The sequence below is a fragment of the Girardinichthys multiradiatus genome, chromosome 21, assembly GCF_021462225.1.
Source record: "Girardinichthys multiradiatus isolate DD_20200921_A chromosome 21, DD_fGirMul_XY1, whole genome shotgun sequence".
In the NCBI taxonomy this organism is placed as follows: domain Eukaryota; kingdom Metazoa; phylum Chordata; class Actinopteri; order Cyprinodontiformes; family Goodeidae; genus Girardinichthys; species Girardinichthys multiradiatus.
Window position 1 is genome coordinate 29,755,850 of NC_061813.1, and position 16,612 is coordinate 29,772,461.

The following is a 16,612-nucleotide window of genomic DNA, read 5'->3' on the forward strand; positions in this document are numbered from 1 at the left end:
TTAAATCACATGACTGAGTTTAGACCGCTATGTCTTATGGGTATTGGAGTCTTATTTTGGAGAGACGATAATAACAGTTGGAAAATATAGTGAATGTGTCTCATCTCGGCCAGGGGATTGTCAGTTGCCTTTCTGCTGTTTTTCTTTTTTGTAAGCATTTGAAGCTACAGTTTGGAAGTAGTTTTGAGTTCGTTACTTAAAGTTTTTTTTTTAAGAAACGACCGCCGACAATGGTCGCCACAGTCTTAAAAATGCTCCAAAAAGGTACGACAAAAAAACGTATGACGGAAATATTATCGACAACCCACAAAAAGAAATACTAATATAGCAAAAAGAAGAATTGTTAATTAGGAAATATTGCCTCTCCTAGATATGAGATGACTAGAAAATTACACAAAATAACTTTGCAATCGTGGGTTTATAAAACAGACACATTCATTACACATACAGTGAAATATTTCAAGCCCGTTTTCCTGTAATTTCAAAGAATATGGCTTACAGAAAATGAAACCCTAAAATCATGTGTATCAGAAAATTTGTAAATTACAAAATAGAATAATCATAGAAAGTTGAGTGAAAGGAAAAAGTGTGGAGGTTAAGGTGCACCCTTAACATCCATTTAAGAATTTGTGGGTGCTTCACAAGGAGTGGACTGAGGCTGGATGTTATCGCATTAAGAGTCAGTACGCACAGAGAAAGTCTATCCATGGGCTACAAATGTCGCATTCCTCGTTTCTAGCCATTACTGAACAAGATGCAACGTCAAAACCGTCTTACCTAAGCTAAAGAGAAAAAGACCTGAACAGTTGCATCAAGTTTGCATTTCACATGGAAATCAAGGTCTGGAGGAAGAGTGGAGAATCCATGTTACTTGAAGTCTAGTGTGAAGTTTCCACAGTCAGTGAAACATTTAAGAGCACTTTGTGCTTCCTTCTGCTGACAATGTCATAGAGTGACATTTTGGACTTGTTGGTTTATTTTGTAATTTTGATTCTCCTTATGGCTCTTTGTTTATTTCTTAAGTTATTGTTTCTATGTTCCCCTCTAGTTTCTCTGTTTACTTTAGTTCATAGTTATTCTAGTTCTTTATTTCCTCCTCTGATTTATTCTCTTGCTTAGTTTGTGTTTTCTGTTTCAGTCCTTTCACCCATCCTCAGCCTTTGTATTTGTTTCACCTGTTCCTTGTCACACCTGTTCCCTGTTTCTTTGATTACCTGCCTTTTGTTCCTCTCTCTGTGCTCTGTGTATATTAGTTGTTCTGTTTGTTTAGTTCCTCGCTGGTTCCATGTTTCTATGTCGGTGATGTCTATGCTTCGTTTATGCTACGTTTCTATGCTACGTTTCTATGTCTATGCTTTGTTCATGCTTCGTTTATGCTACGCTTTGGATTCCTATGCTTCGTTTGGACTATGCTATGCCTTGCTATGAGTACCTGCAGGTTTGCGCAAGTTTTGATCTAGTCCTTGTTTCATCCCTGCAGTGTGTTTTGTTACCTTTTGGACTTTTATGAATAAACAAGGAAGTAACTATGATGCGGCTACCGAGCTCTTGTCTGCGCTTTGGTCCGACACAGTCCTTCCCCGACAGACAAGCTTTATGGAGATGCTGATTTTATTTTTAAACAGGACCTGGTACCTGTCCACACTGCCAAAAGGTACCAAAAGCTGCTTCAATAATCATGGTCACAATGAAGTATTGTCAAGAAGAAGATGACAGACACCAGACCAAACAATGTAGATGGCCTGAAGGTCCCTATCAAGTCAACCTGGGCTTCAGTTACAGCACAGCAGAGTCACAGGCTGATCACCTCCATTTCACGCCGCATTGATGCAGTAAATAATGCAAAAGGAGCCCCAAACAAGTGTATAGACATGAACCTACTTTTCAGAAGCCTGACATTCTGCTTAAAATATCCTTTTATTGATCTTATGTAATATTCTAATTTTCTGAGACATTTTGGGGTTTCATTATCTGTAAGCCATAATGATCAAAGTTACAAGAAATAAAGGCTTAACATGTTTCACTCTTTGTGTAATGAATCTATATAAGTTTCACTTTCTGAAAAAGGGTTTTCACAATATTCAAATTTCTTAGATGTATCTATGTAAGACTTTATGGTACCTATGGTTTTTGTATTACTGGCTGACAATAGATCATCACACCAAACTCTTTCTGTTTTAAGTCTGCTGGGATTACCAGAAGTATTTGTTTTTGTTACATTCTTTAAATTTAGTAGTTTGTATATAGAATATTATTAGGGTGCATATAAACAATCTGGGACAGCCCAGATGTTGACATCATGTGTCTGTAAGCTTCTGATTTATTAATTAACAACATCTGAGTTAAACAGAGGCAAAGCTGTGGATGTATTTTACAGCTCAGACACTGCTTCGTTGTTTGACATTATGGAAACATGAAATGAAGTCCTTTAAGACATCAAGAAGAAAATGGTGAACCTCTCTACAAGCCTGAGTTAGTTACACCAGTTCTGTCTTGAGGAATGGACCCAAACCACTGTGAGAAACAAGTGGAGGGATACCCAAACATTTTACCCATGCCTTACAGTTTAAAAGGCAAAACTCACAAATACTGCGGAAATGTATGCACACTTCTAAATTTGAAGAAAGCAGAGCAATTTTCTGTCTAATTATGGTGGCAGTTAGCAAATAGAAATGATTTTGGTTATACTGAGTTTGACCACGATACCAGGAAGTATCTTTAAACCATCGTAGGATTAAATGACTACAGGCTTGTAGCCCTGACGTCTGTGATCATGAAGTCCTTTGAGCGGCTGGTGTTGAAGCACCTGAAAGACATCACAGGCCCCCTGCTGGACCCCCTGCAATTTGCGTACCGAGCAAACAGGTCGGCAGATGATGCTGTTAACTTAGGTCTACACCTCATCCTTCAACACCTCAACCACCCAGGGACATACGCCAGGAACCTGTTTGTAGACTTCAGCTCGGCCTTCAACACCATCATACCAGACATCCTCCACCAGAAGCTCACACAGCTCAACGTCCCAACCTCCACCTGTCAGTGGATCAACAGCTTCCTGACAGATCGACAGCAGCAGGTGAGACTGGGGAGCATCTTCTCCCGATCCAGATCAATAAGTACTGGTGCCCCCCAGGGGCGTGTTTTATCCCCTCTCCTCTTCTCTCTGTACACAAATGACTGCACCTCATCGGACTCGTCCGTGAAACTCCTTAAGTTTGCAGACGACACCACTGTCATTGGACTGATCCAGGACGGTGATGAGTCTGCATACAGACAGCAGGTGGATCGGCTGGTACACTGGTGCGGTCAGAACTACCTTGAACTGAACCCACTCAAGACTGTGGAAATGGTGGACTTTCGGAGAACACCACCCCCATACACCCCCCTCACCATCCTCAACAACATTGTATCGGCCGTGGACCACTTCAAGTTCTTAGGAACCACCATCTCTGAGGACCTGAGATAGTCTTCACAAATAGACACTGTTCGAAAGAAGGCCCAGCAGAGACTGTACTTCCTGAGGCAACTCAAGAAGTTCAACCTTCCACAGGAGCTGTTGGTCATCTTCTACACTGCCATCATTCAGTCTGTCCTGTCTTCATCCATCTCAGTGTGGTTTGGCTCATCCACAAAACAGGACAGGTCCAGACTGCAACGAATAATCAGGACTGCAGAGAGAATAATCAGAGCTGATCTTCCCTCCATCCAGGACTTATACAGGTCTAGGGTCAGAAAAAGAGCTGCTAAAATCTCTGCAGACCCCACACACCCTGCACATAAACTGTTTAGAGTTTTACCTTCAGGCCGCCGCTACAGAGCACTGTTTACTAAAACCAGCCGCCACAGAGACAGTTTCTTCCCCCAGGCTGTTGATGAACATTCAATAGAGTACAAAACAACAGCATACAGATGTTGCAAATGCACCTTTTTTATTATATATGTGTATATTGTACATTGTAAATTGTATATTTGTATATTCTGTAATGCAAAAACAGAACAAAGAGCAAAGTGTACCGGAGGCAAATTCCTTGTTTGTATGTACGAACTTGGCAATAAAGCTGATTCTGATTCTGATTAAAAGTATTCAGGTGAGGCTTTCAAACCTAAGAATACTAATAAGTATCAAACATGGCGGAGAAGCATCATACTGTGGGACTTTCTAACTGCCTGTGATTCAAAACTACTTCTTCATAATATGGAAATTTGAATTATAATATCTATTATTTTAGAGACATCAGTAATACTCACAAGTGGATTTGGTGCACACTATCTTTTGTATTAATTTTAATATTACAAGCTGTGTACCTCTAGAGTAAAAGGTCTTAATGTGGAAATTCCAAGAAACTCCTGCAGCAATTGAGAATTATGATATGTTAATTAAGTTTATTTTCAAGGCTTGAAAACCTTTCTGACCTTGTCATACATTTTACAAAAGAAAGAAAATCAAATTGACCTAACCCAGTCAACATGTCCAAATAAGCTGAGACATTTTTTAATGCAACTAGTAATTAACCTTGACACTACCTTACATATATTTGTAGACATTCCTGGGAAAGGTGCTGAAGGAACCTTTCAGATATTGGTTGGCTCCTTTGTCACGCCGCTGACAGCCATAGTCCAGATGAATGCCAAAGGTATGATTTGCCTCTTCTTTATTGAGATTGTCTCACTCCTCCGTCTTGCCTCATCCATCCTCAGGAGAATCCTAATGTACTGATAGCGAGGGGGAATAATTTTTTTTTCTGTACAATCTGCTTAGCAATGATTTATTGATTGCTGCTTCCACCCTTACGGAGAATTACCGATCCTTTTTGGGAAATCACATTTTCACACCTTTCATGAGTGTGTGTATGTGGCACAGGTCTCCAGAGACAATGTGAGGGGGAAACTGACTTTGAGGAGCAGCTATGTTTGAATCTCTGCGGTGTCACCCCCTCTGCTTCCAGTGGTTAACGGTTTTTTTGTTCCGTGATTCTCTAACTTTCTTTCTGTTAATCACTATTTGCAGGATGGGGTGTGTAAGTATCACCTGATTTCAAATGTATTCATTTCTTGTCCAACCGTGAAAGCACACCGTTCACCCATGATGATCACAGAGTAGCCCCTCTAAGGTATAAGCAGCTCATAAACAAAAAAGGAAAATAGTAAAAAACATCCCTTGCCCACATAGGAGGAGTCATATTGGTGGACTGAAAGCTTTGATGCTCCAGAATGTCAGCTCCACGGATCGATCTAGCACAAAAACACACACACACACCTGACCAATCAGAGGTGCCTATCTGTTGTGGACCTGCTGGGCACGGCGGTTTACAAGCTTCAAAGAGCTCCTTTTAATACACTGCTTTGATAGCCCTCAGCCTTCACTGGCCCCACCGACTAGCCACTGGGGAGCATTTTAGCTTTAGTGGGGGAGAGCGGCATAACTGTTGAGCATATTAACAAGCTTAAAAAATTAAATGAAAAGTTTCACCTTGAGGTTTGGGGTGTTTTAAACACTTATCTGTTAATCTAAGAATGGATAAAGAGGAATGAAATTAACTAATTTCCAACTAAATATTTTTTTTAAATGCATCCTTGTTTATACATTTATGAAAGCGTTGATCATACTAGTATATTCACATGCAAAGATCAATTTAAATTTACCAGGACATGAACAGTTTGGTTAATAACCCTAAGGGGGAGACAAACCATCATCTACCAAATCACATTAGACATCAGCATCTCAGGGTACCAACCCAATGCAGCAGATTCACATTGATATAAAATAATTTGGATGTAGCTTCTACATGTAGGATGAGACACCATTATGTTTGCTTTTTTTGACATCCTTGCGCAGTCTTTCATAGCTTTGAACTACATAACGTAAAAGAGGATACAAGCTGCTGAAATCATTTATTTCTTTCACTCTGGCAATTAAAGCTTTTTACTAATACCATATTGATATCTGCCAGTGTCTGACACTTTGCATGGTAGAGTTATTTCAGAGTACAGCTGCTTATTACTAGTACCTTCCTGCAAACAACATAAAAAAAAAACGTAAATATCAATTACTTGCTTTTTTGCTGTTAGGTCAGTTAGCCCTGCCAGTTACCGGTCTGCTGATGTACACAAAGATCCAAAGCACCATAACTAGCTCACTAAAAAAATGCTACAACTCAAAAGGTTGTGATTCCACTTGGTGTTTATGTAGATTAAAATATATAGTCTGTCCAGGCTGTCAGAAAATTAAGAGCACATGCTTTTCTAAGTGTTGTTTGATTTCTGAGTGAAATATGGTTTTGTGCTGGTTCTCAATAAATGTAAAAGGAAAAGGGGAGCAGCAGCAGGTATTTTCTGATTGGAAAGTGTCACGTTATTTGAATGTCATAAGTAAAAATAAATTATTGAAAAACATTAGATTTTGTCTGTAATAAAATACACATAAAGATGTATTTTAGGAGGAAAAAACGAAGGATAGAAGATTAGTCTGAATAGGAGAAACCTGCATTTTTTTCTACTTGTTATCCCTTATATAAAAGAACAGCTCAACCCTTCAAACAGCTGCTGATTAACTAATTGATTAAACCAAAAGCTTTGCTCGAATGCAGCTTGATATCTGTGACTTCTAACTTCATCTACTTGTCCGTTTTAATTTTTCAGACGTTATGATACCACACAGCTTAATTGGTAGATGCGTTCATTAAAAAAAATCTTCTTTCTTTTATTAATGCAGTTGTGCAGTTTAGGTACTACTGGTTAAGGCAATGAAAAGTATTTTCTTTATATGTTTGGTTCTAAACTGAAACCCTCCATACAATTGCTTTCACCTTGGGGCAGTGTTGATGAGACCGCCAGCACTTAGCAGGGATATCTGATGACACTTGAGGCCCCACTAACCAGGGGGATGGGGGGGTGAAAATGTTAAAAGTGTGGTGTGCATTTGTATTCAGCCCTCTTTATTCAGATACCTTTAAATGAAATCATATACCACAAATTGCCTTCAAAGGACAACCAATTAATAGAGTCCCCTAGTGTGTAGTGATCTTAGAATAATTACAGCTATACAGTGAAGGCCTTAGAGGGTTGTAGAGATCATTAGTGAACCATAAAGTATCAAGGTCACCGAGACCAAGACTGGTCAGGAATAAAACAGTGGAGAAGTTTAAAGCAGGGTTACGTTATATATCAACACACCGGGCTTTGAACATTTCATGGAGAACTGAATAAGTCCATCATGAGATCCAATGAGGCCCAACTGCAAACCTGCAAAGATATTTTATTTTTTAATATATATATAGTTTATTTAACCAGGAAAGACCCATTGGAATTTAAAATGTAACTGACTAGGGTGTCCAGGCAAAAATGACAGCACTAAGGTACAACACATGCATGAAGAATTTAACACACTATAAAACATTAAAGGCCATCAAACTGTAAGCAAAGCTAAAACTCCAATAAGAAACTGTGCAAAAACGGCTGTATGCAGATGTCTCACTATTTAAAGTGTTTATTACCCACTTCCTTTAAATGGAGTTGAATCCATCCATCAGGAGCGGTGTTGCCAAGTCCCCTTTTTATAAGCGACTTTGGGCCTGTTTCTAAAGTTGCTTGGAAGTTTCGTGTGTCGCGGGTTGCCGTTTTTTTGGGCTTGTTTTGGGCTTGGCTTTCTTTCCGAGTGAAATCCCTTGATTATATCCCATCTCCCCACAATAAAGCAAAACACGATTGGTAGGTAGTTTGTCCTTTGGCCCCCGCCCAAGTTGACTCTGCACACCCCTAACACACTCACACTAGTTGCAGTAAGTGGGGAAAAACGCAGTGATGTATTGTAGTTCAGGTAAATGCTGTTTTTACATCTTTTTAATCTGTGCCAGGCTTGAAGCTGATTGGTTACATATGTGATTTGTGACAAGGAAAGAAGATGGTTTTACACTAAGCCTGTTTGAGTTGGCTCATGTGTGTCTTTTATATTATATGGAGTTTAAAGAAAGTTTTTTTGTTCACTGTGTTTACTGTCATTTTGCTGTTACTTATGCAAAATGCACTTTACTTTTGATCAGAATTTAAAAGCATAAGTCAATAGAAGAATTTCATGTTGTTAAACATTTTTATGGTTAAGCGTTTAGCATACTTTTGCTGTTCCTTATGTATAATGTCATAATAAATGTGTACCTTTATACTGTTTACAAGCGGCCTGTTGCTTGTTCGTCTGGCAACACTGATCAGGAGCAGGAATTGAAATGCTTTTTTTCCAAACTCGGTACCAGCCCTTGGCACCATCAATTGGAACAGATTTTGCAAGCAAAAATAGTAAGTCCCTCCATTGTACCAAAACATGTTGGCTGTTAAATATAAAGAAAGAAGGCCAAGAAAAAAAGCTTTATAAATGAGGACATGGCAATGTTTTGATCTTCTAAACGACAGACCAGACCATCCAACGCTACAATGCAACTTATAATGTTGAGTCAAACGTCTGAGGTTTGTGAGAAATCTCAAAGCCTTCTTGATAGACTGTGTCAACATTTTAACACTGTGAGGAGACTTTCATAAACTGCATGTCCATAATGAAGCAAGGACATAAGAGCTTCAGAAATAATGCTTTTCTTTGCCTGAAAAGAAAAGCTTTTTCACATGAGACTTGAAGGAGAGACAACTGTTAATTAACATAGCCGTCAACCTGCACTAACAGGCTGGGAAAAACAGCATTCATCAGAGAAGCATCCAAGAGGCCCATGTAGGAGCTGCAGAGATCCACAGCTCAGGTGGGAAAATCTGGTGAGAGGACAACTATTATTCATACACTCCAAAAATCTAGCCTTTAAGGAAGAGTTGGAAAAATAAAGCTATTGCTTAAAGAAAGCTGTAACAAGTTCTGTTTTCAGTTTGGCACAAACTGGAACATGGGCACCGATGACTAATACTGCACACACCATCCCCACAGTAACGTATGGTAGTGGTTGTATCATGCTGCGAAAGTGCTACACACACAGGCCATATTTTTCCGATTTTTAACAGTAGAAAAATTGCAAAACCATAGATTATTTTCCCTTCACTTCACAATTATGTACCACCTATTGATGGTCTGTCACTATGGCAGTAATATGACAAAATATGACAAAAGTTTAATGAGTATGAATACTTTCATAAGGTTCTGTAACTTAAGAAAATGAGACCTAAATACATTACACCATTACTGTTTAAAACCAGTGATCGAAATTTTTTATTTCCGTTTTTATGTATTTTTACAAGGGGAATAAAGTAAACCCGTTAACTATGTTTCTAAAACAAACATTCGATTCGGTGGCATGATTACAAATAGGCAGAAATCATCTTTTGGATATAATTATCTGCTGTGTAAGATGGTGAGAGATGTGCTGCCCTGTTATCTTGCAGCCTTAGAGGCCAGAGGAAGATTAGAGCTGTGATCTCATTCCCAGGACTTGTTTGGAGTCTGTCAGGAAGAGAAATGCCAGCATTAGAGAGGTACCGCCACACTCTTGATATGATGAAATAAGGAGAAAAGGGGAAAGGGAAAAAGATGGAGGGATGGACAGAAAGGACCATGCCCTTCTCTAAAGTGTCAGAAGCTTGTTTATTCTATTTTTCATTGTAGCTGCTGGGGCAAAGATTCCCATTTTTCCTTTATTCTTCCCCCCACCTCCTGACAAAAAACCACTGCTCTCATTTTTTATAGGTCTTGCAAACTCTCATGCCCCAGTGAAAATTACATTGTGAAACGGTAAAATTTCAGGGCTGCCTATGCTCTCCGCTGTCCCTCTGAGCTTTCAAACAGTCAACAGACTGTGAAGAATAAATAATAAAAAAGTATTGATTATTTTGATGACTGCAAGATTCAATTAGGTATTAATTTTGCCCTCCAGTGGACCTATCAAGCAACTCAAAGGAGAGGAAGGTGGGAGGTGGGGTGGGCCCGAATGCATGCAGAGGCTCAGACAGAGGGGAAAATGTGTTTACGGCGGCGGGCGGAGAGGCGCATCGATGTGTAGCGTCCCACATTTAAGTGCTCCACAAATGAAGCCCTGATGAGTAGTGACATTGTTACCAGGGATATGAGTATTGACCAGTCGGCTCACGGATTTTAATGACAGCTTAAACTACTTCTATTGATTAACATTTTCATAGATTATCATGTGTCATATCAGAAAGGGCAGATTGCTGTGATGGGCACATTAAAAAGGCCCCTCTGGGCAGCAATTCATCGACCACCCTGATTGACGCAGGGGGTTGTTGATGCGTGCAGGGGGGGGGGATAAGACCCTTAGCCTCCTCCTTTTTTCCATTTCTGGGCTTATATATACGTGCTGGTCACCTGTCCTTTGCTTAGACATATTTAGGTTGGACCTGATTCATAAATAAGAAAGAGGTCCGTGGTTGTGCTGCTCCACGTTTGCGCCTCTGAGCCTGAGGTGGGGTGAACACTGTCTGAGGAGCTTTCTAGTCAGAAGACACAAGGGGGAAGAGACAGAGGGAGGGAGAGGAAAAAGGGAGGAGGTGACATCTTCAGGGGTTTTCTTTGGAAGTTACCTCAGGCTTGAACGTGTGGTTGCGATTTAGACTCAAAAAGGTTGAAGAAGCTGCTTCTGGTTAGGTGGGAAGTACACTCTGACTGCCGGGTTGTTTTGTGGTGGCTTTGCTTTGAGCATTCTAAAACCTTGTTTTAAATTTGTTTCTGGAGCTTTTGGGAAGGTAAGACAAGTTCTCATAAAAGCTTTTTTAGAAAGTTTTCTTGAAGTAATTCTAAAATTAAGTTAGTAATATTTCAAATGTGTGTTATGATGTTTTTAAACGATATTTTCTGGTATTAATACTTCCGTTTATTTTCAGCTTGACTGATTTATAGAAACCCTGATCATGTTATGTTGATGCTTTTTGTTCTGGCGCTAAAAGAAATGTAAATAATTGGCTTCACGTCTTGTTTAAATCACGCCTTAAGTATACATTGCCTCATACTTTTGGTGCAAGATGTCACCTTTAATTTAACTCTATGTCCTCAATTATGTGAACATTGATGTAATCACTGATATATATTTTAGCTGTCATATTTCCAGATTCATTTATTTGTCACCTCATTGTAAATAGCTGTCCTCTCGGTGTATGGCGAAGACGAGGCACATGTCAGGTAGCGATGAACCGTCGGAGATGAATGCATCGTTGTGTTAGGACTGCGGGGCGCGATGGCAAAGCCACGCGATCCGTAACAACTCTTCACCAGGCAGCAGCCGGCAGCATCAGCGGGGTAGCACCAGTGTCGGATAAAAGAGGGAGCCCAGGAGGGGAGGGAGCAGGAGAGAGAGGGAGAGGGAGAGTGATGAGTGAGCAATAGGAAGGTGAAGCTGGGGTATGTAGAGAGAGTAGAGACATAGAGAAGGAGTCGCTGAGGGTGAGACGCTGAAGCAATCTAACCAGGGGCTTTTTCTCTCTTTTTTCCCCTCTCCTCCCTGTTTCCCACCTGGGCTCCCAGCTCCCATCAGGATCCGATGATTAAAGGGCAGCTGAGCAAGCCGCTGCTCTCCCTGCGCAGCGACATGAGCGCAGCAGAACTCCGGGCGGACGGCAAAGCGGCCACCCCAGACAGCGATTTGAACGACGAGCCCCTGCTCCTGCCCTCTGAGGCCACGGACAGAGAGGGCACTCCCAACAAGCTGTACGGTAAGTCCACTCACACCTCACATCTCCGTCCTCCTCGGCCACAAATCTGCCGGCTCAGCTCTGGCTGGGGTCCACTTTAAGTGGAAACAGACCTGCAGGAGATGGGACAGGTGGCAGGAGAGTCAGGCAGAAAACTAAGTGCATGAATGGGCGAGTTAAACTTTCTTACTGGTTTATTGTAGAAAGTAGAAGTGAAGAAAGTGCACAATTTTGTATGCATCTTAAAACTTTATTTTTAAAGCAGAATGAGTAAGTTTGTGTTAAATTGGCCATACCCAAAATCAAAATAAAATACAATATAACTTATTAATTTTTCTTTATTTTGGTTTTGTACAATTCCTCCCACTGTTTACAGTTTTAGCAGCAGATTTGTGTAGATCTTTACCTAAAATCTTTTAAAAAGTTTAACCCATCAGAATATTCAGCCTCTATGACTCTAATAAAGTTATGCTACATTATGTAGTTTTTTTTTCAATAAAATATAGAAAGATCATTAATTATAATTGAAATTCATATTAAATAGATTATATTTTAATGCTGAGTGAAAATAAAATCTGCCCTATAAAGATTTATTCAGCGATTTTTCTGATAATTACTGAGGTTTTATTGTTTTTTTAAATTTTTTTAATCATTGTTCATGCAGAGTGAAAATTTTATTATTAATGACAACATTTTTAAACCATTACTTTGATTTTTTTTTGGGTGTCATTTCCTAAACTAATTAATTAACTGACAATGAATATGTGTAGATATATGCCTCTTTGTTCATTAATCCGTCACATGGACTGATTAAATCACTGAGCCTTGTTATGAATCAATAAACCCAATAACAGGAATTCCTAACGTAGAAAATATTTAAATTAGGATATTTAATTAAGGAAAAGATATTTAAACCCTTAAGCCTTTATTTTATGCCTGTTTTTATCAGATATATATCAGGACCACTGGAAATCTATACTAATATAATGTTGCTCTCCTCATTATATATAATTAATGTATTGCAATGAACAAAATAATTAAATTTTGAATGTGTGGCTTTAATGCCAAATGTATGAGTTTTTTTTCCTTATAATTAAAACATTTTAACTATTCTTATGTGAGATTTGTTATTGCTATGGGATTATTTTGAGAAAAGCTGTTTTACATTAGAGATAATTAAGTAAGAAATCTGAAGCAGTTATAGAGTTGATTTTCTTATCATTTAAATGTTTTTTTATAGCCTGAAATGTTACTACATTTGTGATGTGGATGCTAAGTGACAAGTGAAAAGAGCCTTTTATTAGCTTTAGAGCATACAGAGAATATATTTATGCAAATGTTGCTTATTTTATTTCCCGGTGGGAAGTTGTGTACATCCCTGTTTACCGTACTTGTTTGAAAGGAATTAATGTGTCTTGCGGGGTTTTGGCATGTTGTTATTTATAGGGGGTTATACTGAATTTACACCACAGTAAACTGTGTTTTTGTTGTTTGTCAGGATTTAATGAAAGTTGTTAAAGGGACTCACCTGCTGACTCTTTGTGTGTGTGTGTGTGTGTGTGTGTGTGTGTGTGTGTGTGTGTGTGTGTGTGTGTGTGTGTGCGCGGCATGCTTGTTCATGTTGCCTGGGAAGTGGTAGAAAGTATGCCAGTTTCTTTGGACTGAGCTTGCCATATGTTTGAGACTGAAAAATAAAGGAAGAATTTTGAGGCTCCAGAGCCGAATATTCCTCTGGCTAATAACTTAGAGTTTAGCTCTCTGTTAAACTTCCCAAATAACCTCAGGCTAGTCCTCTAAACAAGGACTGCATGCTGCAGGATTTGTCTCTAACGCGTTGCAATTTGGTTTAATAAGCATCAAGACCTTTCAGTTTTTATGTGCCTCTTCTGCTGTTTCTCACTCGCTTGTTTTGCTTTCTCCTTTCAAATACGTTGCCATTAGATATTTTATTTTTTATTTATCCTTCTTGTGTTTATTCCTGCGTAACTAATTAGAAAATGGAAATATGGAATCAGAAACTTTTGCATGTACAGTCCCCTCGGTGATGGGCTCTGCATGTGGTGATTCTGAGCCACTCCCTTTCTGCACACTGTGAACTTTGTGGGACGGTTGTGGAAGAGCCTTGGGCTGTGCCAGCAGGAGCTATGGTTTAGGGGCCGCTGCCCAGATGACTTGTGAGGAAATCTTGCTGAGTTGTGTCCTCTCCTTGTGGGGAGATTGGTGGGGAGGAAGAGAGGGGGTGTTTAAAAAAAAGAGAAGCTTAACGTATCTGTGTTTCAAAACTTCAAGAGGCTGTTGAAAATGTTTTTTTTTTTTCAGTTTGGTTTGTCAGTTTCAACAATTTGAAGCGTTTTTTTGTTTGTCTTTTTCTGATGGATAACAGCTGCTGTAAGTCGACTCAGGTCTGTGAAGCTTTTCTAAAACCTTTAATTGTGAAAAACGTGTTCATATGTGTAAAAACAGTGTTGCCTCAGATGTTCTTTAAACTTATCAGTACAGACATTAAAGCTACTTTTTCTGTGTGAAAATCCATAAAGACAAACATTTTCAAAAGTAATGATTAACTATTGGATTTGTGGATAGCCTTATTGTTTCTAATCGAGTTCTGTATGCCCATATCAGTGTTTCAAATGACATTTGTACATTTGCACAGCACTGTTCAGTTATCAACATGAATGGCATGAATAATGCAAAACTTATTCATTAAATTTAACCAAGACTTTACATTGTTTTCATGGTTCTCTTTATGTGGTTTTTGGGCAGAAAAGAAGCCACAATATTTACATTCTTGCTGTTTTCTGGGATCGGGGTGAAGAATCAAGAGATGATGCTAGAGATGATGCACTTTGAATCTCCACATTGTTCACATAAAAATATGTAGTTTTTTTGCACTCCGATGGATCATTCCAGTTTCAGGATTGACAGACACTCTAACCAGATCGCTTTGGACCTTTTGAACAAAGTTCACAAATTGTTTGAAGGTAACCAGCTTAAAAAATCTCCCTAAATGTGTTTAAATGTATATCAGATTTTAAAGGCAGTCATATCCACCAAGAAATACCTCAGCTATCATCATGAAATAAAAATGAGTAGATACATTTCTGATAGTTTTATGTAATTTCTGTCAGTACCAGAAGTATGTTATATATATTACCTTTCAACAGAAAAGTTGAGCTTTCATTCTCTATTTTTAATCTTCGTAACTGAACGTAAAACAGCAGTGAAAAAGAAAGGTGAGGGAGGCAGTACCTTTATGTCTCTGAAGGGGGCGTATTGGGGCCCATGAGCGAGTCCTCGTCTGCTGTTCTATGCAAAAACTAAACCCTAAAAATAAGAAAGTCAAGTGCCATGCCTCATAAATATAGTTATTTTAGTGAAAAAGGAGCAAATTCTGTATCTAAGTTTAAAAATCTATATTTTGAAGTGAAAATGTTTGCACCAAACTAGATATGTTGCTATCAGTGAGTCTTCAGCTGCCATTTTTGCTACATTCCCCTTATTCTGTGAATATGCAGCTGATTCAAAATCTGTTTTTTGTTTGCTGTGGGGAATTGCATTTTAAAAAACATGATTCACAAAATACCGTTACCAATGTTCATATTTTCTGTTTGCGACTTAGCCAGGGCTTTTCGCTGAAGGTTTGATTTGCCAAAAACAAGTAGGATTTTTAAAGGCAACCCTACATGTGTATACCAAGTTTTAAATGATTTATGTGGTCTTCTATTTAAAAGTGCTACAAATACTGGTAATATTGTATCCTCACAGTCCTTTCAAATTCATCTGAAATCAGCCAGTAAATGCATAATTTCAGAATTCCTGTGGCCTGCCTTGACAAAGGATTCAAGCAGAGTTCATTTTTCTTTCATGCAACAATGTTTTTGCTGCTCTTTCTAACAATGAAAATATAATAACCTCCAGCAACAAAGTTGACCTTTTAGCAGAATAAAGAAGTTGTAAAAGTCAATTAAGTCATTAATACCTATCCCAGCCTTTGAAAATGGTAGATCATTTATCAAGGAACATTTGCAAAACGTTTAATGGGAATGTCTAAAAAAGGTTTTAACTTAAGCTGATTTTTCTGATGAATTTTCTGTTCCAAGTTGCAGCTTCTTACATGTTTTCATTCAAAGATTTTATAAGGCTGTATATTTCTTAATTTCTAACCTACACACAAGAGCTTGGTAGCATTTGAAAAGCATTGTAATGTTGTTTCAAATGAAATCATTAGATGTAATTTGATATGCAGTCTTTTTTCACCTACATACCTGCTTCCAGGGAGGTGATCCTGGGGCATTGGGGTATTCGGAGGCAGCAGTACTTTGTAAACATCCCCCTGTGTGTGTCAGTGTCAAACTTTTTTATTGAATATATACAGTTAAGTCCAACATTATTCATAACCCTGGCAGATTAAGGTTGAAAGTAACTCATTAATTTTACAAACATGTTTCTTCTGACTGGAAGTAATATTAACGTTTTGGAGCAGAGTCCTGACATGAACCTGTTTGAGAATCTGTAGAGTGAGATAAAGATTAGGGTGATGGTAAGGAGACTTTCCGACCTGAAAGTCTTGGACCTCACCACCATAAGAAGGGTTTGATTGCTGCAATGAGAATAAAGATCTTTCCACTGATTACTGAAAAGGGTACAAATTATTTTTGACATTCAAATAAAATGTAAATATAAAACAGATCTATTGTTCTGATTCTTCTTTTACATTGTTTTACTATGTCTGGAGAGACCCCTGTCTCCATTTGCTATCAGACACAACTACTCAGGTGAATGGAAATATTTTCAATCTAAATCTGCCAGGGGCATGAACAAGTTTGGTCTTAACTGTATACATTCGTTATGTAATTATGTGAGTGACTTTTGGCTACTGAGATGGAAGGTTGGCTGGGTTTGCTTGAGATTATCATGGATGCAACAAGATTACTACGTACTATAAAATTACATCCAAACTAAATACAACTCAACAGAACCTATT

The 16,612-nt window shown here is 38.7% G+C and overlaps 1 protein-coding gene across 7 annotated transcripts in view; it reads left to right on the forward strand.

Annotated features, from left to right (window-relative positions):
• Positions 1-88: 88 nt before the first annotated feature.
• pou6f2 (POU class 6 homeobox 2) overlaps positions 89-16,612 on the forward strand; it is a 128,044-nt gene continuing 111,520 nt past the window's right edge. For 2 of the 7 annotated variants that reach the window (XM_047349779.1, XM_047349784.1), the window contains exons 1-3: positions 218-264; positions 4,542-4,634; positions 11,462-11,649. In XM_047349779.1, coding sequence (XP_047205735.1) covers positions 11,478-11,649 — 172 coding nt within the window. In that variant the 5' untranslated portion in view covers positions 218-264; positions 4,542-4,634; positions 11,462-11,477. Of the gene's footprint in view, positions 265-4,541; positions 4,635-10,476; positions 10,687-11,079; positions 11,339-11,461; positions 11,650-16,612 lie in introns of those variants that run through there. The other 5 variants (XM_047349782.1, XM_047349783.1, XM_047349780.1 and 2 more) reach the window with 5 other exon arrangements.